This window comes from Leucopleurus acutus (genome assembly GCF_964270905.1).
Source record: "Leucopleurus acutus genome assembly, chromosome: 14".
Lineage (NCBI taxonomy): Eukaryota > Metazoa > Chordata > Mammalia > Artiodactyla > Delphinidae > Leucopleurus > Leucopleurus acutus.
The window spans coordinates 28560822-28588694 of NC_139156.1; the positions used below are offsets into that span (position 1 = coordinate 28560822).

At 44.6% G+C, this 27873-nt stretch overlaps 2 protein-coding genes across 4 annotated transcripts in view; one reads left to right on the top strand and one right to left on the bottom strand.

Annotated features, from left to right (window-relative positions):
* Positions 1-27873, bottom strand: part of ENTPD7 (ectonucleoside triphosphate diphosphohydrolase 7) — a 138198-nt gene that overhangs the window by 72223 nt on the left and 38102 nt on the right. The window lies entirely within an intron of this gene.
* Positions 15281-16276, top strand: LOC309971190 (large ribosomal subunit protein eL21-like). Its single transcript, XM_082854054.1, has one exon. It carries the CDS (start codon positions 15423-15425, stop codon positions 15837-15839), a length of 417 nt encoding a protein of 138 aa, XP_082710180.1. The 5' UTR covers positions 15281-15422; the 3' UTR covers positions 15840-16276.

Genomic DNA, 27873 nt, shown 5'->3' on the forward strand with positions numbered 1-27873 from the left:
AAGAAGCACCTGGAATTAGTTAACAGAAAACACATAATCTTCCATCAGGATAACGCAAGACTGCATGTTTCTTTGATGACCAGGCAAAAACTGTTACAGCTTGGCTGGGAAGTTCTGATTCACCCGCCATATTCACCAGACATTGCACCTCTGGATTTCCATTTACTTCTGTCTTTACAAAATTCTCTTAACGGAAAAAAATTCAATTCCCTGGAAGACTGTAAAAGGTACCTGGAACCGTTCTTTGCTCAAAGAGATAAAAAGTTTTGGGAAGATGGGATTATGAAGCTGCCTGAAAAATGGCGGAAGGTAGGGGAACAAAACGGTGAATATGTTGTTCAATAAAGTTCTTGGTGAAAATGAAAAATGTGTCTTTTATTTTTACTTTAAAAACCGAAGGAACCTTTTGGCCAATCCAATACTAGACTACATGGAACCAACAATGAGATTGAGAGACAGAAGAGATGAGATTAGTGTAGGTCAGAGTTAATGAGGAAGAGGTGGCTTTGATGAATAGTAAAATGAAAAAAAAAAAAACTTTTGTAAAAGCCAATCAAAGGTCACGCTAATTTTATAAAATTTAGAAAACATAGAGTAAAAGAAAATACCTCCAATCCTATTACCCAGAGAATATGACATTTTGATTGCACATCATCTAGTACTTTTTCTATGCATTATTTTTTGTTAATTTTCAAAAATTGGACCACACCGTAAACAGCTTCTTCTACATACCAGTATATGATGCCCATCTTTCCACATTATTAAATTTTCTTCCATCACCTCAATGTAAATGGCCACACAACATTCCATTGTACAAATGTACAGTAGCTTATTCAGTCAGTCCCTTGGTGTGCCTTCATACTAAGCTATTCTCAAGAGCATTGCCGTGGGAGGTAGAATATGAATGACAAAAAGGAGAGCAGGGTAGTTACAGAGAGAAGGTTCAGAGTGGGGAGACAGTTTGGTGCCACCTCCCAGCAGGAGCTGAAGAGATCCTGACTGGAGACCAGGGTGCAAGTTAAGGGATGGAAGGGGTAAGGCTGGCCAGCAAGAATGTCAGAGGTAGGAGGGTTCTTAGAAGTCATCCCTCCTTGAGCCCCACTTCACTCTACAGCATCCCTGACAGACCCACTCCTGGGTCTGGGAGCACACTGCTACCCAAAGCCATCTGTGTCATCGCTGCAAAGTTCGCTGGTTAGAAAGTTCATTCTTTAGTCTTCTGCTTCCATTCTAGAATCATGTCACTCCTCTGCTCCTGTGGCCAAATTCCTCACTTACGGCCACAGGGCTTTACATAATTTGGCCCCTGCCTGTCTTTCCAACCCAAACCTACAACATGAACATGAGGCATTCAAAACAAACACATATTTTCATGAAAATCTAAAATATTCCTTCTGTTGCCTTCGGTCACTGACATAGGAGGCTTGATAAACAATATTCTGTCTAAACTATCAGAAACCTCACACGATCGCTGTTCAGACTGGATGTGCAATACCTGTTACCTCCTGCTACCTTAGCTTGGTGAGCAGAGAGCAATGCTATGAGCGCCGCACACAATACTCCCTGCATTATCAGGGTTCCGTAAACGCAAGCTTTTTTCACCGCCACCACTCCCGCTGCCCACACTCACACACTGAAAAGAAAGAACAATTCTTTCTATTGAGGCACATAGGTCTCCCTGTAATTTCCACCTGTGATCTCCTTCTGCCTGCTGGAGCAGCAAAGAATCACACTAATCCTTCTCTCTGACAGCCCTTCAAAAATATTAAGACGGCTATCATGTCACTCGGGGAGGGTCATATTCTGGAGAGCCTGAAAGCGAGGCAGATGAGTTTAGACCTGGCAGCTAATGAGGCGCTCTCGTGGTTCTTAAGCAGGGAGGGACATGACTAAAGCAATGTCTGAGGATGATTCAAGCAACAGCCCGGATATAGGACAACCTGGAGGGTAGGACACTGGAGACAGGGACTCTAGCTGAGGGGCTACTGTCCCCATTTAGAAAAAGAGGACCCTCGGGACTTCCCTGGAGGTCTAGTGGTTAAGAGTCTGTGCTTCCACTGCAGGGGGCATGGGTTCGATCCCTGGTCAGGGAACTAAGATCCCACATGCTGTGTGGCGTGGCCAAAAAATAGTAATAATAATAATAATAATTTTTTAAAAAGAAAAAGAGGACCCTGAGAAATATCATTACTGGAAGATGAAAGGGACTGGATGATGGTTTAGACATTCACGTGGGAACTTACCTATAGGTTGTTTGCACTCATCTGGCTGTGTTTCATCTCCTTCGTTAGACTGGGGCCCAGAATTGTGCCTTTTTGGTATCACCCCCTGCACCCCAGTACAGGTGCAGGTGCTTGATAACTACCTGCTGATATAGTTATCAGCTACCTGCTGACAATGGAATGGTTGTGGTCACACACTGAGGTCTGTCTGGGAGAATGATGGTACCAGGGTTAGGAATGAGCCACTTCACTTCACAAACGTGTATTGAGCAGGTGGGGGCACTGGGGTAGATGCTGGGCCAATGTGATGGTCAGCTTTTGGTGTCAACATGGTACAGCTACAGTCCCCAGGTTTTCAATCAAACACTAATCTAGACGTTGCTGTGAAGGTATTTTGTGGATATGACGATATGACTAAAGTCTATAATCAGTTTATTTGAAGTAAGAAAGATTATCCTAGATAATCTGGGGGGGAGGCGCTGCTTTAAGTAGTTGAAAGGCCTTAAGAGCAGAACTGAAGTTTCCTTGAAGAAGAAATTCCACGTGTGGGCTGTAGCTTCAGCTTGTGCTCAAGAGTGTGTACACACACACACACACACACACACACACACACACACACACATCTCCTACTGGTTCTGTTTCTCTGGTAGAGCCCTGACTGATGCAGTGTGTAAGTGTGCACACACACAAGAAGAAACCATCACTTACTTCTGGCCAGACCCCTCACTTCCTCTGGCTCACTCAGTCCTCACACAATCCTCCTAACAATACTAAGAGGCGGGCACTATTGTTCCCCTTTTTCAGATGGGAATACTGAGACTTGAAGGAGTTTGGTAATTTGCCCGTCCCATGTTCTTCCCACATCCTGTTTCCTCTATTTACAACATTTTTGCCTGGACCTTTGGATGGTGGGGTGCTTCTGAGCGTTTGAGTCTGTGCTCAGATGTCACCTCCTCAGTCTTCCCTGGCCACCCAATCTAAAGCAATGTCCTCAGTCACTCTCATGTCACCCTGTTTTATTTTTCATACATGTTATCAAATAGTAATAACGTGTATGAAAAATAAAATAAAACAGGGTATTTGACTATATGATGGTCATTCTAACCGTTCCTTGTTTCAGCACCAGCCTCCTTCCCAAGCAGTATGTCAATTTCATGAGAGCAGGTGCTTTCTTTACTCTGGTCTTATTCTTCATGACTTCACTGGGGCCTGGAACAGTGCTGCACACTTAGTAGGCTAGCACTGAAAAACTTAAATAAATGATGTAATTCCTTAACTGGACTCAACTCCTGCTGCCAAAGAACTCAAAGTCCACTGGATAATAGAGAGAAATAAATAGCAACATGGAAACTGTGCAGTGGGAAACTGAGACCTGATACAAGTCGTGATGCTCACAGAAGTCGGAATGCTCACTTTGAATCAGGCGTGATGCCCTTGGGGCTGTGTAATATTGTGGTTAAGAGCACACTCTCTGGTGTTGCTCTTACTGGGTTCAACTCCCAGCACACCCTTTACTCATGAGTGTGTAACTCTGGACAGGTCCTGGCCCCTCTTGCCTCCATTTCCTCATCTGTGAACTGGAAGTAACAACAGTAGCTATCTTATAATAGCTGTATTATCTTATAATACTGTTTTTGAAGATTAACGGGGCTAAAATGTAGGTAGTGAGTGTTTAAAACCAGGCCCGACACACAGCAGGCACTGTGTAAGCATGTGCTATTATTACTAGTGTCCCCTATAACTAGATGTTAGACTCACTATTCACTCCATGGTATGTTAACGATTGTCTACCAATTAGGTTATAAACTTCTTTTTTTTTAATTTATTTATTTTTGGCTACGTTGGGTCTTCGTTGCTGCACGCGGGCTTTCTCTAGTTGCTGCGAGCGGGGGCTACTCTTCGTTGCGGTATGCGGGCTTCTCGTTGTGGTGGCTTCTCTTGTAGCAGAGCACGGGCTCTAGGCACGCGGGTTTCAGTAGTTGTGGCACGCAGGCTCTAGAGCGCAGGCTCAGTAGCCATAGCACACGGGCTTAGGTGCTCCGTGGCATGTGGGATCTTCCTGGACCAGGGATTGAACCTGTGTCCCCTGCACTGGCAGGCAGATTCTTAACCACTGTGCCACCAAGGAAGCCCCAGGTTATAAACTTCTTGAGGACAGAAGCCAAAGTCTTTTTGAGCTCGTTCCCTAATATTAAGGAATCTGGGTTTTATTTTGTCATCTGGCCTAATGGTAAGTCACCAAGAGATTTAATGCAGGGAGGACCATGGTCAGCTTTGGGTTTTTAAAAGGTAATTCTGGCAGCCAGAGAATAGCTTTATGAAGGGGGAGTGTAGTGGGTTGAACGGTGTCCTCCCTAAAATTTGTGTCTACCTAAAACCTCAGAATGTGACCTTATTTGGAAATAGGGTCTTTGCAGATGTAATTAGTTAGGATTCAGATGAGATCATACTGGATTAGGGAGGGCCCTAAATTAAATTGCTCGTGTCCTTTTAAGAAAAGGAAACAGAGACACAGGGAGGAGAAGGCATGTGAAGACGGAGGCAGAGAGTGGAGTTGTGCAGCTACAAGCCAAGGAAGCCACGGACGGCCGCAACCCAGAAGTGGCTGGTAGATTCCTCCCCAGAGCTTTCAGAGGGAGCGTGGCCTTGTAGGCACCTTAGTTTTCAGACTTCTGGCCTCCAGAACTGTGAAAGAGTACATTTCTGAAGCCACCCTGTTTGTGGTACTTTGTTACAGCAGCCTCGGGGAGTTAATACAGAGATTGTAGGAAAGGAGGCAAAGAGACCAGTGAGGAGGCTGATGATGGGGCCCAAGTGGAACTTATGGGAGCCTAAGCCTAAGCAAAGGCACTGACGGTGAGGAGAGGAAGAGACAAACTGGAGGGACATACAGGGGGCTGAATGGACTGAACCTGGAGATCAGTGGTGCTTAGGGTCACAGACAGGAGTCGTCTTGAACAGCTTGCACATTTCTGGAAAGGAAGGCAAATTTTCTGGGGAGGAATAATATAGTTATGAACATGTATTTGAGGCCTGAGTAGATTTTGGGGATCTGCAATATGGATTAATGAGTTAACTGCACAGAGGTTACAGCTAAAGCCATAGACTGGGTGGAGAAAGTGAGAGTTAGAGTAAGTACTCTTTCTTTTTTTTTCTTTTCTAATCCCAAACTCCTAGTCCTTCCCTCCCCCAATGCTCCCCCTTGGCAACCACAAGTCTGTTCTCTATGTCTGTAAGTCTGTTTTTGTTTCATAGATGCATTCATTTGTGTCTGTTTTTGTTTTTTTATTTTTTTTTTTGGCTGCGTCCGGTCTTAGTCACAGCACGCGGGGTCTTTGTTGTGGCGCGGGCTTCTCTCTAGTTGTGGCGCGCAGGCTCCAGGGCGCGTGGGCTCTGTAGTTTGCAGCATGCGGGCTGTCTCACTGAGGGGTGGGAGCTCAGTAGTTGTGGCACACAGGCTTAGTTGCCCCAAGGCATGTGGGATCTTAATTCCCCGACCAGGGATCGAACCCACATCCCCTGCATTGGAAGGCGGATTCTTTACCACTGGACCAGCAGGGAAGTCCCTGTGTCATATTTTAGATGCCACATATAAGTGATATCATATGGTATTTGTCTTTTTCTGACTTCACTTAGTTCTTTCTTTTTTAAAACCCTTTCAAAATAGCATATGTAAAATGCTTAAATAATACACATAAAGTGCATATCTTGATGAATTTTTACATAGGTATGCACCTGTGTAACTACTACACTGAGAATGTTTCCAAAAATCCAGAAGGTTCCATCGTGTCCTCTCACAGTACCATCTCCCAAAGGTAACCACTATTCTTACTTCTGTTACTATAGATTAGTTTTGCCTGTGCCTGAACTCCATGAAAACAGATTCACGGTATATACTCTTTTGTGTCTGGTTTCTTTGGCTTAACATGATGTCTTGAAGATTCATCCGTGTCGTTGCAGTCAGCTGTTGGTTCTTCCATTGCTGTGGAGTTTGGATACACCACAATGGATTTATCCATTCTCTTGTTGATGGATGTTTAGCTTGCTTCTAATTTTTTTCCATTGCTCATTTTTACTACTATAAACATTCTGGTACCTGTCCTTTAGTGGACATAAGCACTCTTTTCTGTAAAACATAAAAGTGGACTTGCTGGGTCCTAGGAATGTACATGTTTAGTTTTCGTTCCAAAGTTGTATCAATTTATGCTCCTACCAGCAATGCATGAGAGTTCCAGTTTAGTGCAAATATTTTTCTACTTTTAATTTGTATATAATTTCACAATTTTAGAAATGTTGGCAAAAAAAAGTATAAAGAACTCCCATATATTCTTTACCCAGATGCTCTAGTTGCTAACATTCTGTCCCATGGGGTTTATCATTTTATCTATTCATCTATCTATATATCATCCATCTAGCTATATCTATGTATCTATTTAATCTACTCACACACATACATTTTTTCCTGAACTGTTTATGTCCCCTTTATTCATAAATACTTCAGTGTATATTTCATAAGAACAAGAAATTTCTCTTATATTAACCACAGCACATTTATCAAAATCAGGTAATGTAACATTGACACAAATTATTATCCTGATCCACAGTTCATGTTCAATTTCACCAACTGCTCTGACAATGTCCTATTTTAGAGCTATTTCCTTTTCTGATCCAGCATCCAATCCAGGATCACACATTGCATTTACTGTCCCTATCTTTTTAGTCTTCATTAATCCAGATTAGGTCCTTAGCCTTCCTTTATCTTTTATGAACCTGATTTTGTGTGTGTGGATATTACAGGCTAGTTATTTTGTAGAACACCCTTCAGTTTGGTTTTCTTGATGGTTCCTCACAATTAGATTCAGGTTGTGCTGTTTTGGCAGGTGTACCATGGAAATGACGCCGAGTCCTCAGAGCAATATAGCAGGAGGCATATGAGGTCAGTGTGTGTCTTTATTGGTATTGTTAACTTTAATTAAATGTTTATGGTTGTGTTCACCAGGCTAAACCATTGTAGAATTACTAATTTTCCCTTTGTAGTTAATAAGTAATTTGCAGGGAGGTGCTTTTAGTTTATGTAGGTATCCTATTCTTCACCAAACTTCCAAGTTTTATGATCCATTGATAATTCTTGTTTGAATCAATTCTTACTACTAATGGTTGCACAATGATAATATTCTAACTTCATCATTGTCTCTATATTTATTCGTTGCTATTCTGCTATAAGGGAGAGCTATCCCTTCTTCCCTATTTAGTTATTTACATTAGTATGAGCTCATAGGTTTTTATTTTATTCTATGAATATTGTACTGTAATAGTACCATTCTTATTTTTAAAAAATGCTTTTTCTTTTGGCCACACCATGCAGCTTGAGGGATCTTAGTTCCCAACCAGGGATCGAACCCGTGCTCCCTGCTGTGGAAGCATGAAGTCCTAGCCACTGGCCCACCGGGAATTTCCAGTGCCATTCTTATTTATGTTGATGTTCAGATGGTCCAAGATTTGATCAATGAGGGCCCCTTCTGACTCCTCTGTTCTTTTTGACATATCGCCATTACATTTTTAGCACTTCCTTGTCTTCTGGTATTCTAGGCTCATGATATTCTAGGCTCATCTGCACCTTCCCTCTCTCAGCCCTAAAACCAGCCATTTATCCAAGGAGCCCTGGTTCCTTTTAGTGGAGAATGGTATTTAGAAACCAAGATCTGGGTGCCAGGTGTGCTCAATGCTACTGGGTATTCTTCTAAGCCCTTTAGTACACAGAACTAAGAAATATAAATAATAAGTTTATATCTTAATTTATTTCTCTATCTGTACACACACACACATGCGCACAGTCATGAACTCACACAGATACCTCCATTCCAATTCAGCACCACAAGACTCATTTTAATCTTCCCTTTCTCCATGTTTGTAACTCTCTTCTCTAACAGCAAGAAGTGGCTCTCATTAGCCCCAGTATATTATTCATTTGCTCAGTTCTACAACACGCAAAAAGTATTTCAGAACTGCTAACCCATACCACTACAGGAAAAATTCCTTCTAACTAGAATTCAATATTTGTTCATTTCTGTTTATTTACTCTCCTTTCAGTGTGGCAATATGATTTATTTGAAATAGAGTTAGGTTCATCTGTTCCTATTTGTATTCAGTTTTTAGGTTGTTTCTCCTCTCCTCATCCTTGTTGATTTTTTTTAAAAAGCAGAAGTATTCCTCACTAGGATTCCTCACTAGGAATACGAGTAGAAGTATTCCTCGCCTAGGGCCTGTAGGGTTTATGGATGGCATCATGAGGTCTGTAAAGCCACTGGAGTTTTATCCAAATTTTGTGTGCACTTTTTTCTGGGGACAGAATCCATAGCTTTAAAAATATTCTGGGGACTTCCCTGGTGGTCCAGTGGTTAGGACTCCGAGCTTCCACTACAGGGGGCACAGGTTTGACCCCTGGTCGGGGAACTAAGATCCTGCATGCCGCATGGCATGGCCAAAAAGAAAATTCTCAAAATGGTCTTTAACCCCAAATATTTAGGGGAGCAAGAGAGAAGAACAGGAACCCAGGGGCCCTCTTAGAGGCCTCCTACCAGTGGGGTAGGAAGTTCCACTAGATGGTGAGATTTTCCAGGGGAGATAGGATCTTATTTATCTTATATCCCCGGTTGCCAAGCACACACACAAATGCTGAGTGAACAGACCCAAAGGAGAGAAGAGAAACTTGGGAGCAAATGTGCACATTGAAGCAAGCTCAGGACTGCTCTTTCTTCCTAAGGGCCTGCCCACCAGTGACAACATAGCATCCTTTCAGATGTCTTAGATTCTGGGACTCTCAGGGCGGCCTAGAAACAAAGTAGAACTGGAGATGTGTCTGCAGGGGATACACAACCTGCGCATTGGTCTACAGGTACACCAGAAACATAAACTAGGGGAACAATTTTAGTTTGCTGCAGAGATGCTGACCCAAGACTCCGATGTACTCCTTGCATGGGTTTCTTTTGGCTGCAAGGTCTTTGCCAAATTGGAGAACCAGAGCTATTACACCTGCGTAGGGAAGCTGTGCGTCACGCAGGGTTTGTCCCGGTCAGGCTCCCCACCCGGGTGTGGCGGGAGGTATAGGAACCTACTTTGGCATCTGACACAGGATGTTTCACTGAAGGACAGCACCGCTCCTCAGGGAGCTTCTGCTGCTAAAGAGGAGCCTAAGGAGGTAGATAATGAAGTGTGGGTCTCCTCTGTACGGCACATCCCACTAAGCGCTGGCCAGGAATCCGAAAGAAATGGAAAACCTGGTCCCTGCCACGCGGTTCAAAGAATGTTTAGAAAGTTATGTTTAGGCAAAGGCAAAGTCACAGAACACAAACTGAGCCCCCCGTACGAGCTGAGTGATCTGTGGGGTGGGGAAGTTAAAGGAAGTTTCCTTAAAGGAAGGAAGTTGATATGGATGTTGAAGAAGGGTTGAGTCTGAAGAAAAAAGAGAGAAGAGACAAGGGTGTTCCACCCAGCAGAGATGGCTCCAGGAATAAGCTGAGGTATAGAGAAGAGGCGCTGATCCTGAGCGCAGAGAAGGGAGGTTTCTTCAAATACCACATTGGAAGGTGCTGAGGTCATATCCCATAAAAGACACTGTGCTTCAAGAGGGATAATGCGATGGAAATGATATTTGAGGAAGAGACTGTGTGTAGGTCTGAATTAGGGACCCACCAAATGCAAGGAGGATGGCAGGGGGATTTCTAAATTCACCTGGATGGGAGATATTTGCCTGGGCTGAGACAGATGGCAGTGTGCCCATCTGTTCACCCTACCTCCTAGCAGATCCATAAAATATGAAGATAATGATTTATATTTTATATGGCTCTGTGGTCTCATCTCATCTCATGTGCAAGATCACATTTGCACATACAGAATTCTTCCAAACAACAATGAGAATTATTTATAATGATTTATCGAGTGTCTACTATGTGCTGCTCATTGCATTAACAGCTCAGGTGAACCTCACAACCACTGTCTGAGGGAAATACATGAGAAGCTGTGTACTTTCTAACTTGGTATCATGTGTTGTGGATTTGCCCAAACGTGAGTCTCGTAAGAACCCTGCGTGTTAGGTGTGGCAGGAATTATGATCCCCGTTTTGCAGATAAGAAAACGGATGCTGAGAAAGGTTAAGGCACTTGCTCACAGCCACACAGCCAAGGAGTGTCAGCCAGCTCTTTGGATCCTGACACCTTACTTTTACTCTGATTTCACAGACACAGTGTTAAATTTAAAAGAGACCTCCAGTGTAAAACACCACTTTGGCCTGGATCTGCTGCCCACTCCAGCTAAACACACCAATTCCTGACACTGATTTATTAGTAATTCAGCTTGCTCAGGGTCACTCAGTTGAGTCTGGACTGCCTGGACAAGGTGCCCAAGGAGCAGAAGTAGAGGGGACCAGCCCTCCCGTCACCTCCCCATCTTTTAGAAGACATTAAACACTCTCTGCTTCCCCCACCCCCCGACTCAGAGAGGGCCTGGGTTGCCAGAAGGTGGACAACACATTCGATCTGCATTACATCAGCTTGCACAGCAAGATAAAGGCAGACAGAGTGAGCGCAGGGTCTCAAGGTCACCATTATTTCTTCATGCCAGGGTCGAGTCTTAGGAAAGCAAATAAAATGCTGTTGCTTGCTTGGAATTAGAGAAGGCAAGGAGGAGATCCCTGGGAGGCACTTTCCTAGGCCTCGGCCACCAGATACTCCTGCCAGCCCCTCAAAATCCACTCCCACTCCCCAGCCACAGGCCCAGCCCACACAAGCAACAAGTTCTGCCACTTAAGGTGTTCTCCCCTTGTCCCCTCAAATTCTCTCTCTGCCAGGACCATGAGCTGCTTGTTTCTAACCTATACAATTACATGGGTAATTGTGAACCAAGATGGTTCTTGCTGATCTCACCTTTGCAACACGTGAACTTAAGGTACATTTTGCATCTGGCTAAATCCTCAGATCTCTGCTTTATCTTCTACCTGGCTCACCTGATTCTCAGACCACTTTCCACAAATCACAGCAACAACTACAACCAAGCACCAGCAGTGGAGGTGGGGGGAGCACAGGGCCCACACATGGCTCCAGAGAGGGGTGGGGGAGACCCCATGTGCAGGAGCTGGAAGACCGTCAACGCCTAGGACGGGAAGCAAACGGGCCACTTTTTAGCTTCAGGCCAAGGTCAGGTGCTATATCTGTTCTTATCAAGTTAATGGCTTGACATGTTTGCCATCTGAGAACAAGACATTAAAAGAGGCTCGGAAGCAAGGAGCTAGATTCAGGGTTTAGCTCACCTGCCTGTCTCACAGGTGTTCCAAGATGATGGCTGTGTCCCTCCTGGGAGCAGTGCACAATTCTTCTTTTTTTCTTTTTTTGCTGCACTGCACGGGCATGCGGGATCTTAGTTCCCTGACCAGGGATCGAACCTGTGCCTCCTGCAGTAGAAGCACAGAGTCTTAACCACTGGACCACCAGGGAAGTCCCCAAGGCACAATTCTTCATATGAAATTCTTCACGCAGCATTTTCTTACTTTAGAGCTTTCGTTCCACAAAATGTATTGAGCGCTTACTATGTGCCGGCATTGACAATGAGCAATTTATAATTTTGCACTTATTATGTAGGACCTGTTCATTCTCACCACAGCCCTGTGGGTTAGCTATAAAAATGCCCCATTTCACAGATGAGGAAACTGAGGCTCAGAAAGGTAAGAAGCATGCCTGAATTCACACAGCAAGTACATGACAGAATCAGGATTCCAATGGCTGTGTGGCTCATCACGGCCCCTTGGGGCACCTGAGAAGTGAGAGGCAGTCCTACCTACAGAAGCCACATCCCAGGGGAGAGATGGGCTTGTAAACAGATCGTGAAACATAAGGTTTTCCTGGCTCTAACAGAAGCAGGAAGAAAGTGTTCTCTTTTTCTCTCTGCCTCTTCCTGCAGTGGTGCTCAAGGGTGGGACCCAGATCTTTGGAAATGTCAAGTTGAACACTGTCTTTCTGTGGCTTCCCACTTCTTTGCTAGTTGTCAGAGGGTCCAGAGGCCTGTGAGGAATGGCCACCCTGGTGGGTCCTTCTGTTCGCATTTGACAGCCAGGACTGTCACCCACTGTCTTGTTCACTCTCTCACTTCTTCCTGGTCTCTGCTCTGGTCTCACCTCCTCAGGGACATCTTCCTCGAATTCCTTACCTAAATAGCCTACCCCACTCCTTTGTGCCTTGCACCTGCTTTATTTCTCTTACCGCATTCATCACCATCTGAAGTTTCATTATACACTTATCTGCGTATTGTCTGTCCCCCCAAATGAAGACAGGCCTTTTCCTGTCTCAGTTGCTGCTCTACCCCCAGTACCTAGAACAGGATCTGGAACACAATCAATAATAAATAATTTATTGAGCAAGTAAATCAATTTAAACCTTACAACAATCCTGCAAGGAAGGTATCATTAACATCACGAAACTCATCATCATTTTAAAAATAAGGGAACAGGCATAGAGAAGTCATACGGCAAGTCAGGTCACGCGGGGCACCCCGTCAGTCTGGATGTGTGCCCGGGCCCCTCTCATTCCCACACCGCCCTCTTAGCCCAACATTGTCTTCCTCTCCTCCTTTGACTCAGTCCACAGTTCTGTAGTCCAGGGACCGTTGGCTGATTGTGGAAAGGAAAGAAACCCAGCAACACCTGGGAGAGCCATTTACAGTCCCTGGGCAGGGCAGAGTGGCATCCTCCAAGAAGCACAGCACAGCATCGGTGTCACCATCTCCCTTCCGGTAGCCACCGAGCATCCAGCTGCCGTGCAGTGGGCCGAACCCAGATCATCCTCCAGACAGCAAGAGCCGCTCAACCTCACTGGTGACGCAAGGAACACCTGCCTCTCTCCCTCCTGGCCTTTCGCTGGGAGCCCTGCAGCCAGGCACCACTCACAACAGGCCCCATGTTAAGTGAAAGAGTCCATGTCACCAACCTGTGGACGTCTACCCTGCTGTGGGCAGCAGGTTGCTCCCAGCACCGTGAGGGCGGAAACCTGGGTGAAGACCCATCTTTGGGTTCCTGGCAGAGACAACCCAGAGGGAGGGGATATGAGGGCAGGACTGCAAGCGTGTGTGTGAGGGGGCAGCAATGCTCCAGAGCTAAGTCACTCACACACACAAAATAACACACACAGGGTCTCAGAGTGAAAAGAAATGCTACAAGTAGCTGGGAGATCTGGGTTTGTGTCACAGTCCATCTCTTACAAGCTGTGTGGTGTGACATAGGGAAATTACTTCCTTTGTCAAATAGGGATAATAAAATAATACCTGCTCAGAATGCTTCCTACAGAGTGAGAATAAAATTCAATAACGAATATGTGAAAGCATCTTAGAAACTCTGAAGTATCCGTAAACACAGAGATGTGTTGCGTGCGTTTTTTTCTGATTAAAAAAGGAAAATGACTCATTATGGAAAATATAATGAATATAATCAATATACATAAAGTATAAAGAAGAAAATAAAAATCACCTATAATTCTACTACTTACAATCACTGTTACCGTTTTGTATATCTCTTTCAATCTTTTATCCAAAGCACACATATGCAAGTATATTTTATATATGCATATGGCCACTCACAAGACTGGATTACATGGACTTTACCGCCAGGGCTCTTAGAATTTTTATCATTAACTTCATTAGAGTAGGAATCTCAGTCTATAATGGAACTGTATCATTGCTCTGGCTAAGTAAGAAGTTTTAGAAACTTACTGTTAATAATCCCTCAGTCTTTTAGTTTGCTAAATATGCAGTTACCTACAACATGGTACATTGGGAGAACCATTACGCTGGGAATCGGGAGATCTGAGCTCTTTCCCTATGTCTGCCAATAAAGAGCAGTGTATGGGAGGTACTGGTGGGAGGTACTGATCCATCTCCGCCCGGTAGGCAAAGTCAGGGAGACAATACACCTGCATTAACTCTGGTCCTATTTAACAAGTCCTAACAACCAAGGCAAAGGCCACCTTGAGAGCGTCTGCTGGTTTCTAAGATGCTAATGTACCATTCCCTTTGCCTCCACCACTTCCTCGTGATTCACTCCCATCTAAACCAGAGCTAAACTATGCCCCAAAGTGGTTGACTGTTTCTGCAAGGGACGAGGAATACTGGTACACCTCCCAGTTCCACTGTCTACCTTGAGGGGTCAGAGCCACATCCTCTCTGAGGCCATCGGGTCTTGTTTTCTCCAAGTGAGCTCTTGAAACAACTGCAGCTGGGCTTGTTAAACATGCACGTTCCCAGGGCCCCAGTTAAAGTCTTTGGGGGTGGGGCTCAGGAATCTGCATGTTTAACAGCGTCCACTGCCCCTCTCCCCATGCCCCAAGTGATTCTGATGTCCTCACAAAGTCTGAGAACTCATCCAGTCCAACATCCCATTTTATAGATGGAAAAACTGAGGCTTATGGTTACAAAGCCACGAGTGGCTCAGTCAGGGCCATAGGACCAGAACGCAAATTTATTTCTCAATCTCTCTCTGCTTCTTTCTCCTTCTTTTTTCCCTCCCTCACTCCCTCCCTTCCTTCTTTTCTCTCTTTATTTCAAGAACATAGACTTTTTCTCTCTCACCATGTACAGGTCAGCAGAGAGGTTCCAGTTCACTGGGCAGCTCTGCTCCACATGGCTATAGAATTCAGAGTTCTTGTGTGCTTAAATAATGTTCTAGGGGTTTTTTCTTTTAAAGTCCTAATTCTTTTAAAAATCAGTAATAACGAAAGATGGTCTGACACATAGCAATGAGTAGCCATAATTTTTCATCTGCCAAGGAGGCTAAGACTTAGAGTGGGAGTGAATGAAAAGCAGTCTTATCCATTTGTTCACACATGCATGCCTTCCTTTATTCATCAGTCACTGACCATCCAATAGGTGACTGGTGCTGGGACTACAACAGCACCTAAGACAGGGCCCCTGCCTTTGTTCTAAGTCAGTTCACGTCACAGTGTCACTCAGACTAGAAAAGGAAATTGGATGACTTATGAGCAAGCGTTGGGGCAAACGGGGCCAGTGGTAGCCCCAAAGGAAAAAGAACACGGTCCCAGCCCAGCTTTGTCCTCTCCTGTGGCCATCCCCTTTAGCTTCCCTCTTCTTGGAGGGGCAGAATCTGTGGCGCAAGAGTCACATACACTTTCAGCTGGAACCACCATCTTCCAGTAATTCGCCAAAATGACCAACACAAAGGGAAAGAGGAGGGGCACCCGCTACATGTTCTCTAGGCCTTTTAGAAAACATGGAGTTGTTCCTTTGGTCACAAACATGCGAATCTACAAGAAAGGTGATATTGTAGATATCAAGGGAATGGGCACTGTTCAAAAAGGAATGCCCCACAAATGTCACCATGGCAAAACTGGGAGAGTCTACAATGTTACCCAGCATGCTGTTGGCATCATTGTAAACAAACAAGTTAAGGGCAAGATTCTTGCCAAGAGAATTAATGTGCGTATCGAGCATATTAAGCACCCTAAGAGCCGAGATAGCTTCCTGAAACGGGTGAAGGAAAATGATCAGAAAAAGAAGGAAGCCAAAGAGAAAGGTACTTGGGTACCTTTCTCTGGGTACCACCCAGAGAAGCACACTTCGTGAGAACCAATGGAAAGGAGCCTGAACTGTTGGAGCCCATTCCCTATGAATTCGTGGCATGATGGGTGGAAAGAAAAGAAAAGAACTAGACTGTATAAATGTGTCTCTTAATTGAGTAGAAGTGTGTGTCCCTTCCCCCAAACAAATATTTAAAGCACATTTTGTGTCCGAATTCAGAGGGTGACGTCTTTACTTTTCAAATTTAGTGGGTTTTCTTCCTGAAAGATGTGAGGTAGTTTGTTGTGCAATTACTCCACTGGTTAATAAACTGTCGGATAGTATTTATAAAATATTTGTACTAGTTTGAAAATAGTCTCTAAACTCCTATGAAAAAAGGACTTAAAATAAGTAAGTGAAAGGTTATCTGTTGCGTTACAGTTACGCTCAGGAAAAGTTGATTACTCATAATTGCATCATAAATTAAGTAGCTGGGTTTGAGGATCAGGAACTTAACTTTGAAGACTACTACTTAAAAATACATTGTTAAACTAGTTACATGCTAGTCCTGAGTTGTTTAGACCTTTCATGCAGCAGGGCTCAGCAAAGTGTTAAAAACTAGAATACTTTTTTTTGTTTGTTTTGCGGTACGCGGACCTCTCACTGCTGTGGCCTCTGCCGTTGCGGAGCACAGGCTCCAGACGCGCAGGCTCAGCGGCCATGGCTCACGGGCCCAGCCGCTCCGCGGCACGCGGGATCTTCCCGGACCGGGGCACGAACCCGTGTCCCCTGCATTGGCAGGTGGACTCTCAACCACTGCGCCACCAGGGAAGCCCTAGAATACCTTTTTTATTTAAACTGATGATAAGTATTTCTATAGCATCCAATACGTTATGTGACATTCTAAGCACTTTACATAATGTACTCATAAAAAACTTGGAATAAGTTTTATTTTGCCTATTTTACATGAAAGGAAGCTTAGGCACAAGTAACTTGCCCGAGGGTAAGGTGCTTAGTGTTGGGCAAAGATTCAAACTCTGGCAACCCATAATCAGATCTTAGTCATCAGTGCTTTATTGCTTCATATTAATAGGAATACTTTAAAGCTACCTTGTCTAGTTGGAGCACATTTTTTTTTTTTGCGGTACGCGGGCCTCTCACAGTTGTGGCCTCTCCCGCTGCGGAGCAGAGGCTCCAGACGCCCAGGCTCAGCGGCCATGGCTCACGGGCCCAGCCGCTCCGCGGCATGTGGGATCCTCCCGGACCGGGGCACGAACCCGTGTCCCCTGCATCGGCAGGCGGACTCTCAACCACTGCGCCACCAGGGAAGCCCTGGAGCACATTTTAGGTTTTGTTACTTCCTCGATATTTTTAATTGGATGTGGTAAACATCCAGTAGGGAACTGATCCCATCCCATCGCCCTGCCTTCAGTATTCTATGATAATACCTGTAGCAAGCTTATTTAAAATGAAAACCTTGACTACCTACTTAGTATTCTCTCCTTGCTATTAGACTTGAGGACAAGAACCTATTTATAATTTTAGCAGATGCTGTGAATAGGTAAAAACCCAATGTTAGTGGCCTTGAGTTTCATCTAGTGAAGTGTGATGGTAATAGGGCTGCTTTGGAATACAGCAAACCCTGGCTTTGAATCTTGGATTCCTAACCTAACTCAATAAATGGTGGTTATTAATTGCCCTCCCCCCCCAAAAAAGAGTCACATCCAGTGTTTCTAGTCCCAGACTGGCCGCATCCTGGGTTCAAGAACAGAATCCAGGGCGGGGAAGGAAGGAGGCTCTTTCTCCTCCCACAGCCTCAGTGCCCAGTGTGCTGGGGACACCGAAGTCGGAGCAAGGCCTCCCCTGACAGACCAGGAGGCTTAGCAGTCCGTGCAGAGCCAATAAACATCATCTCCTTGGACTTTAATAAGGTTTTGAATGGGTTCCCACTTAAGTAGTCCTTGAGAAACTTGGAAAATATGGCTCAGTGTGAAAGTTTTATTAAGCAGGATGTTGGGAAAATTAGTGGTGTCATTCAGCATCCCCCAAAATCATTTTTGGCATCAATTTGCTTTTCCCTAGGTGGTCTCCAAGCCATCCTTTTCTTCCTCCCCCTCGGTCTCTCTCCTAATCCCAGCAACCGTTCAAAGGGACTTGTGCAGCTTTGAACAGGGTTGTAAACTGGGACTTGCATAAAACCAGGGGTCAAGGGAGCTATAACAGAATGATTTAAGCAAACAAAGGCCACTTTATGTTCCAACTTAAATGTTGAAAAACATAAAACCATTCTTAAATACATGCTGGCTGAGTATATGGAGAAAAAACTTCCTTTTGAAAATAAACTTTGTCTTCTATAAGCGGTTCATTACACACCATCATAAAAGTGAGGTCCCGGCAGAGGGAAAAGCATTGCAAAGGCAGAGAAAGGAGAAGAGATTGCCCAGTGGGCTCAGAGTGGGGAAGAGCCAGGGTGGCTGCAGCACAAAGGCAGGAGGTGGCTGGGGGAACTGCTCAGGGTTCCTGTCTCCCTCCTCAGAGGTCACCCCTTAAACTCTCAGCTGCCTGCCTGCGAGAGGCAGAAAACCACAGAAGGGAGAAAATAACAGCTTCCGAGATTTACAGCCACCGTTGCTCTGTGTCTCCTAAATGCAGAGCATTGCGCTCAGAGACTTCTGTACATTTTCTCACTGATTTCTCCAATAATTTTGCAAGGAAGGCGCTATTCCCTACTTCACACATAACCTAGCCATGGTCAACCAGCTAAAGGGGGATTTAAACTCAGGCCCCCCACACACTCTAAAGCCTATTAAGTTTTTAAAAACCACATCACAGAGAAGATGAATATAAGTATTTGCCTGTGATGACATGAGCACTTCTTATGGTTTCCCCACATTTACTAATATATATTTTTTGAAAAACCACTTATTAAAAAAATACAAGTCATACATATTTAACACAGTCTTATAAAAGCCAAACAATTCAGAATGAATAGAAAAGCAAGACTTCTCCTGACATTCCCTATAATTAAAGGTATAGCTATAACAAAAGCATACTGGGGGAAAAATTTTTTTGAAGAGAAAAGAAACAAAATCTATAGTCCCTCCACTTTAATGAAACAAATGGGAGTGATTAGAATATTACTTTTCAGTCTGATTTTTTTCTATACTGGGGGTAACCGTTGTGTGATACACACTCATATTTTGTATCCTGCTTTCCTCAAATTAATGTCATGGGCATTTCTGTGTCATCTACCTGGTCCTCTTATCCTTTGGAGTTCATGCCTGGGTAACATTTAATTGAGAGCCATAGTTGTTTGTTTTGTTTTGTTTTGTTTTGTTTTTCGGTACGCGGGCCTCTCACTGTTGTGGCCTCTCCCGTTGCAGAGCACAGGCTCTGGACGCGCAGACTCAGCAGCCATGGCTCACGGGCCCAGCCACTCCGTGGCATGTGGGATCTTCCCAGACCGGGGCACGAACCCGTATCCCCTGCATGGTCAGGCGGACTCTCAACCACTGCACCACCAGGGAAGCCCAAGAGCCATACTTTGCTTAACCATCCCCCTATTGCTGAACATTCAGATTGTTTCTAATGATTTGCTATTATCAAATGTTCTGTGTTTAAGATCTCCAGGCATTTTTCTCCCCTTTCTCTAGTTTGGATTATTTCCCTAGCATTCCTAGAAGTAGAATTACTGGGTCAAAGCATGTGAACATTCTTAAGGCTCTTGATCCATAGCGCCTAATTGTTTTCCAGAAGGATTGAACCCGTTTTTGCTATTTGGAAGCTGGCTACTTTCTCTGTGTGGGAAGTTCTGGGGAAAGACTTTGTTTAAGACTTCTTATTCTGCTTAACTGAAATCATTACACTTTAATTTTGCTGTTTCATACGGCCTTTCAAAGTCTGTTGACAATGTCTGACCAACTGATTAACGGGTGGAAGATTTATATTGGCCCCCCTGTCTCCAGGCTCTTCCTGCCTTCAATCTGTTTTGCACACTGCAGCCAGATTAATTCCTTTGGAAACATCACTTGCCTTGTGTCACTGTCCTGCTCAGTAACTTGTAGTAACTCTCTGTTTCCTCCAGGATCAAGTCCAAGCTCCTCTACTGGGCCTTGAAGACCCTCCATAGGTCCCACCGGCCTTCCCGATTCAATCTGATCTCCTACCACCCTCAGCAGAAACCTTCAGCCACTCCCCTTCTAATCCCTAAATTATGCTCCATCTGCTTTCCCCTTTTGCTTATGTTTTCTCCCACCTGGAATGCTTCCGCGTCCTTTCTACCTAGTCCAAATCCTTCTCCTCTTTCAGGGTGATTCAGTCTCAGTGAGTCAGTTGAGAATTCTGCAAGAAGAGCCATGGAAAGTGGGGAAAACCTAGAATCAGGAATGCAGAAAGAGAGGGAATCAAAGGAGGGAAAACAGTGGTGATGCCATGCATGCCATCAGGGGCTGGGAGGACCCAGGCACCCCTTCATTAAAGACATGATTAGGTTGGCAACAGAGATCAGAACCAAGGCAAAATTCTTTGCACTATTGATAACATTTAGGCTGTTTTTAATGGCCTAAAGAGGGGATCTGTGAGAGAGACTGATTGCAGGCTAGGGCTAATAAAATAATGATGACAATAATAATTATAGTATAGTTAGGTTTAGCTTCACTTTGAAAAATAATGCTTTAAATATGAGAAAAATTAATTTATATTTTATGAAAAGAAATCCTTAGGAAGTCCAGTGCTGGAATGGCAGCTCCCTTCTCATCAAGGACTCTTTGGCTCTCTGCAATGCCATCCCCAGGGTGTGGCCCTCCTCCTCATGCTCCAATATGGCAGTTGGGGCACCAGTCATCACATCTAGAGTCCAGACCAATAACAGGCATAAGGATGACAAAGAGTGTCTCTGTTTAGGGAGAGTTCCTAGAAATCACAGGCAATGCTTCTGCTCAGAACCCATTGGCCTAGTCACATGGCTGTACCTAGCTGTAAGGGAGTCTATATGCCCAGATAAAAATCAGGGTTATATTATTAAAACAAAGAGAAGAACAGATGTGGGGGCACACAGCTAGCAGCCTGTGCTACCAGCTATTGAGGCACTGTGGTAATCAATTTATATCAATTATCTCTTCTAATTTTTATACCAATTCTATAAGCAATTACATAATGGAAAGGAGAGTAAGACCTGGACTGTCTCTGAGTCCAGAGCCTGGATTCTTTTTTAAAAAAAGTTTTTAGGCTTTGTGGAAACATGTTTCATGATATAAAAATCACAAAATAATTGATAAAATTGTTTTTCTTGACGAAACACACACACACACACACACACACACACACACACACACACACTTCACCTTTCAGAGATTGAGTCTTACAGTCTCTGAAGCTGCATCTCACCATATAGAACTGACTGGAGTCCCTCCTTCAGTATATGTTTAGTTACATTTTTTTGTATACTGTAGGTCTTATTTGTGAAGAATATATAAGACTTTCTCTACAGGTTGTAAAACACACACGGTTCTCAATAAATAATACTGAGATAATGTTCTAAAGGGAAAAAATAGAAATTAATTTTTGAGAACATTCAAGGTAAACAGGTTTCACAAGTGAGAGGTCTACTGAGATAGTTGTGAATGTGAAAGAGGGTAAGAAAGGTGAAATTCTTCTTCCTTCAATTTGTATTGTGTTTTGAATTATCACTCCAGTTTTCCTATAAAACAAATGAGTGGGAAAATTGCCACATAGGGAGGGTGGCCAGGTTTGCTAATGCTAATTTTGTGACTGCTCGGTATCTAAGATGCTAGGAAGCATGAACTCTTGATGGAGTTGGATAGGTATCACAGCCCCAGGCCAAGAGGCAGGGTGAGGGTGAGGTAGGATGGTAGGGGTCAGAGGGCATATTTGATCATAGAAGGAAAGCTGTTTGGAAAAAGTTTTTCAGACTGATAGGGACTGCAGACAGAGAAGGAAGAGAGAGTATAGGGCAGAGACTAGTTTAAAAAATACTGTGAACATGGAATGGGGTTGGGGAGGCCAATTGGAGTTTAAATACTCACAGATAGGCAGTTTTAGCTTTACACCACCGGCTACCCTTGGTTCCTCCCGAGCTCCCAAGGCCGACTTATACTCTAGGACTGCAGTCAAGGAATGGTCAGGCCCAGTAGCTGCCAGCTTTTGTCAACGTCCCTGCCTTCTGTGACCCGTAAGCCTGAGTTGCCTGCAGGCCGCAGTAAAGGAGGGGTTGCATTCCAAAGGAATGACCAAGGCTGGGCGTTGCCAAGAGAGGGGAGCCAGAGAAAATCATAGGGAAAGGCTAGTTCCTAGAATGTAAGCAGCTAGAAGGCAAGGACCAGGTCAGTTTTGTTCCATGCTATATCACTACACCAAGTACACTATCTAGTCCATGGTTCCCTCCACCCTTACCCAATGAAGTTTTGTAAATGAACGAATGAAAGACTGTGGCCCTGAGGTCACAAGCTAAGAAGGATCTATAATCACCTTCCTGCTGGCCCTTTAAGGTGACCAGCTGGGAATGTCAGGAAACATTCTATGGGAGGCAGCCCTGGCCTATTTCAGCACATGGGCAACTTCGGGTTGAAGCCAGGGGCTGGTTTCAACCGCACAGTGGGTCTCCGGTGTGGGATCTAGGACCTTAAATGGCAGTGACTGAGAAATCTCTCTGAGACTGGATAAGGGGAGGACTTTGTCCTTTCTGTCTCTTTTTGCCCTCCTCCTACCAAGTCTCAGGTATCATCCTAAATGCTCTTACATGCGTTATCTCATTTAATCTCCAGGGAGGTCGACATTAACAATCCCCATTTTCCAGATGAAGGAACTGGAACTTGAAGAGGTTAAGTAACCTGCTAAGTATTCCTGTTCAAGGAATGAGAGTTCTTAAGTGGGAAAGCAAGATACCAACCCACCTCTCCCTGACCCCAAAGCCCTCATCTTAACTACTCCACCCCCTGCCTCTATTGGCTCCATGTTCTATCTCACTTAACCTGGTTGCAAAACGTTTTGTTTACCTATCTAACATTTTATTTTGAGATATTTTCAGATGAACAAATTTTGCAAAAACAATACAAATAATCCCCATCTACCCTCCATCCACACGCCCCAGATGTTGGTCTTTTATTGTCAGGAGTAAATATAGCTTACATTTCCTCACTGTACTTTTATGTCCCGTTGGACTTAAATTTTCATCAGTTTTTCAGCGATTGTAGACCCCGGCTGAAGGCGAGGAGAAGAAGCAACGTGGCAGCTGGCTGGTGGGCAGCGGCCTGCACTGACCACATGGGAACCCAGACACTCTGGAACAGATGTGCCGACTCCCAACATTCCCCCAGAGGACAAGAGGGTCATCCAGCGACTCCTCTAATGGGGAGGCTTCGGAGGAATGTCCCAGACACCAGGCTTGAGAGATTCATTAGCAACAAAAGATGTCTAAACAAGGGAAACATTAGCAATGACGGGCCCTCAGAATAATCCCACCTCTTTTTCCCTTGTGCTGTCAGTTCAGCGCAGAAAGACTTACTGTGAACCTACTATGAGTCAGGCACTGAATTAAGTGCTGGGGAAAATGATAACCTTGTCAGTGATGCAGCCTCAGAAAAAATGAGATGGTTGACTAGAAAAGATAGGGGAGACTTGGTAGGAGTTTCCCCACTAGTATTCAATCAGGGACCCTCAGTTAGGAAAAAACCTCAAATTATTTTGGAAACAAAATTAGGAGGCTGGGGGTGGGGGAGGGAGTCAAGAGAAGATGGGACAAGTTCCCACATGATAACAAGGCAATCCAGCTCTGTTTCCTGCCTAATGCTGGTGGTCCTGGGGGAGGGGGGCAGCTCAGAGGGAAGCAGGCCCTGTGAGAGGTGGCCAGAGAAGCAAGGGGGCCAGAATACTGCAGTTTTAAGGGCAGAGCAATACAGGTAGAGCCCCAGTTTAGCCCCCAAGCAAACCTACAGACCATAAAAAGATGAGGGGATTTGGCTAATGCTTCTGGGACAATATCTGCCTACAGAGCAGAGGGGAGAGCCGTGGGGAGCACCCTCACCCTCAGGGTCCTTCATTGTACCCGTAAAGCCTTCTTGGTCCTTTTTCCTTGCATGTTCTCCGTGCCTCCCTCATGTCGTTTCATCCACTGACCCAGAAAACCCCAGGGGGGACCTGCTGAGGCTCTCAAGTCGGATAGGTCTGGATTCAAGTCCCAACTCTGTCACTAACCAGCTGGATGGCCACTTAACTAACCTCTCTGAACCTCAGTTTCTCATCTGTAAAGTGCAGGTGATAATACCTTTTCATGAATTTGATGTGATGATGGAAGGAGCTTTCGCATGGAAAGTGCCCAACCTGGCTCCAGGAAAGCAGTCTCCTTCCTGACTTCTCAGGCCACTTTGCCCTCCCAACTGCCTGCCCTTCACCTCTGATAACACTGGTGGCCAGCATGTTGCTCTCTCCTTATCTATTTTTTCCAGGTTATGGTGGAAACAGACCAAGGAGCCTGAAGATCTGGGTCTGAATCCTGGTTCTGCCATATAACAGCTGTGTGACCTTGAACAAGTCACTTAATCTCTCTGAGCTCCAGGTTCCTCACTTGCAAAGTGGGAATTATACCTACCTCAAATGAAATAATGTAGGGAAGTGCTTTGTAAGTGTTAAGGAACTTTATGAGACTCAGCTGATGTCTTGCTGCCCTTCTCATCTCCCCCCACAATTCTCCCACTCCCACCCTCCATCCTCTGACATCAAGCCTCACTTGGGTAGAAGGAGCACCAAACAGGGAGTTAGGAGCTGTGAGTTCTGGTCCAAGTTCCATCATCAATTTGGGGTCCTTTGGCAAATCATGATCTTCCCAGGGCCTAGGCTTCTCTCTGAATAGAATATCTCTCATGGCCTCTTCTACAATGAGGTTCCACCCATTTGTGGCTAAAGGGGTCAGGAGTTTATTTTCAGACAGGAATACAGTCGGGCTTGGAGGATGTCACCGCTTCTGTGCACAGCTCTGTTCTCATCACATTCTTCTATTAATATGGCCGAGATCATGCGCTGCTGGGTCACGTGTGAGCCTGAGAGTGTCTCCAATACTTAGTTTAGGGTAATTAGTCTTTTTGACCCTTAGCAGGGGAAATGTCTCCAGTTGGGGGGAAATGAAGTTGTCAAACATAGTCCTTAAGGAGAGGGAGATTTATAGGAGATCACATACAAAAGCACAGGAATTAAACAAACAAACAGGGAAAGAGCACTTAAAAGCTCAGACCAAACAATATATACTGCACGCTATGCTCAGGCAGGTCAACCATGGTCCGAGGTCTCCCCAGGCACCACCCAAGTGTAACAGCCCAGACAATTGTTCATCTTCCAAGAAGCCGTTCCCAGAAACCACAGGGTTGCAGGAAGGTAAAACCAATGATGTCATCGAGGGGAAGAAACGACAGTGGTTAGTACAGTCCTTTACTGACCATTTTGTTTTTTAAAACTTGTCTTTGTGTAGCCCAAGATTTGGGCCCTGCTCTCTGTCCTACCCCTCCTCATGGCACCCTGCGCCCTGACTACCCCAGTGACACTGCACCTCCTCGTGTCCCTCCGACTCTGCTGCCCTCTTGGCTTTCTTTCGGGTAGAGCCTCCATAAAGCACAGGATGCAAGTTAAATTCCAATTTCAGCAAAACCACACATTTGTTTTTTCAGTATAAGCATGTCCCAGGGACTATTTGGGATGTACTCATACTAAAAATTATTCACGGTTTAACTGAAATTTAAATTTAAGTGGGCATTGTGTATTTTTATATGCTAAATCTGGCAACCTACTATCAAGGCATTTTTGGTTTTTATCTCTGTCCAGAACATACTACCGCCACATCCTCCCTTGGCCAGCTCCATGTCATTCAAGTTCCACTCAAGGGTCCCCTCCTTAGAGTGACACTCTCTGACCCTCCCCTTCAATATAAAGTAGCCGCCCTCCCCCCCATAGTGCCTTTCTAGCATATTCCCCTGTTACCTCTCTCTGAAATGAGTTTGCTTATTTGTTTCCTTGCTTAATGTCTGTTTCCTCCGGCTAGAATGACAGACATTGTTATGTTTTTCCCTAATCACTCTCCAACACCTGAATGTACCTGGCACATGCCAGGCATTTAATAAATATTGGTTGAATAAATGAATGAGTAGAATGTATGCTTCAGAGCAGTGCTTCACAAACTTCCATGAAAACCCTAGAGATTTTGTTCAGTTTTGTTAAAATCCAGATTCTGATTCTATAGGTTGGACGTGGGCCTGATATTGTGTATCTCTAACAAGCTCCCAGTAATGCTGAAGCTGCTGGTCCACAGACCATGCTTTAAGAGACAGTAGAATTCTCTGTGATGATGGAAATGTTCTATATCTGCACTACCCACTATGGCAGCTACTAGCCACATGTGGTTATTGAATATTTGAAATGTGGCTAGTGTCACTGAGGAATTTCACTTAATTAAAAATTTTACTTAATTTTACTTAATTCTAATTAATTTAAGTTTAAATGGTACAGCTGTTCGGACAGCACAACCCGAGGGAAGTGGTTCTCAATCTTAGCTGCACATTAGAATTACCAGAAGCACACTGGAACATACGGATGCCAGAACCTCTTGCCTTGGGTCTTAGAGAATTGGTTTTTACTCTTGTGTTTTAAAGCTCCCCCAGGTTATTCCAAAGTACAACCACAGTTGAAGACCTCGCCCTAAGAGTTTTCAGAGCAGCAATACTTTACTTTCCATTCAATTCCTGCCACAGCCTAGACAGCGGAAAAGACAAGTGTAACTAAATATCATCAACCCCATTCTACTGGGAATAACTGCGGTGCAGGAAGATACAGGGATTTGCCCAAGGTTATATAGCTGGCAACTGATGGAGCCAGGACCCACAGAGCCCTTGTGTTTCCACATTCATCCTCTCCCTCAAATTCTTTGTGAAAAGAGGCAAATGTCTTCGGTCAGCCAGTCCTCCCTAGCTGCCATCTTCTTTCCATAGCTGCCACCAACTTCCACCTGCCTTTGATGCCCCCTTCCCCAGGGCTTTGTCTGGCTTCATCACCCCCCAGAGAGGAGAGCCGATTAGAATCCTCACGTTGTTTTCATCACTGATCACAAAAAGAATGGGTCTCTCTCTACCAGACAGGAAGGAAATCCAAGTTTGAGTGGACGAGGGCACCTCGCCATGGAACTCACCACTCCCAGGGTGGGGCCTCCAAGCGGAACAGACCCATTCCTTCCTGCCGCACCTGCCCATGAGGGCACAGATTGAGGGGTCTTAGGGAGGGAAGTCGACAGTGACAACACAGGTGACCTGGGAGGGTCTCCTGAAGAGTTCAAAGACCTTGCCAGGGTTTCCTGGGGCAGAGTTGGGAGGGTTGGTTTTAGGTGATCCACAGGAAAATTTTTAAATGTTTAATACTTACGTATTTATTTTAATGTATATTAAGAAAAACGCAGCTCATTAAATCTGCAATTTCACAGATATTTCTTTAAAAAAATTTTTTTTACTTTTCATTTTATATTGGAGTACAGTGGATTAACAATGTTGTGTTAGTTTCAGGTGTACAACAAAGTGATTCAGTTATACATACACATGTATCTATTCTTTTCCCAATTAGGTTGTTACAGAGTATTGAGCAGAGTTCCCTGGGCTATACAGTAGGTCCTTGTTGGTTATCCATTTTAAATATAGCAGTGTGTACATGTCAATCCCAAACTCCTTAACTATCCCTCCTCCCCTCCCTTCCCCTCTGGTAACCATAAGTTTGTCCTCTAAGTCTCACAGATATTTCTGATATAAAGTTCCTGGAAAAATTAATTTACTTAAGAAAAAAGGGAGCACCTTTAAAGCAAAATGTTAAGGAAATAACAGTACGAGTGGGACTTGGATATGGCCAAAATGGTGACGGGGGTGGGGGTGGGGGGCGGTGGGGGTGGGGCGGGCCTGGGTATACCCTGAGGATGTAGTGAGAGGGCGTGGACTGTGTCCTTTGTTTGGGAGGTCAGAGGTGGAAGGGAAGGCTTTCATGGAAACATTCTTGTCAGCAGCATGTCTTTCAATAATAAAGAATTTCTGTTGCTGACAAGAAATCTATTGTCTTAGAATAA

Bases quoted from the DNA above. Each gene is read 5' to 3' on its own strand.
- LOC309971190 (XM_082854054.1), top strand. From the start codon at position 15,423: ATGACCAACACAAAGGGAAAGAGGAGGGGCACCCGCTACATGTTCTCT.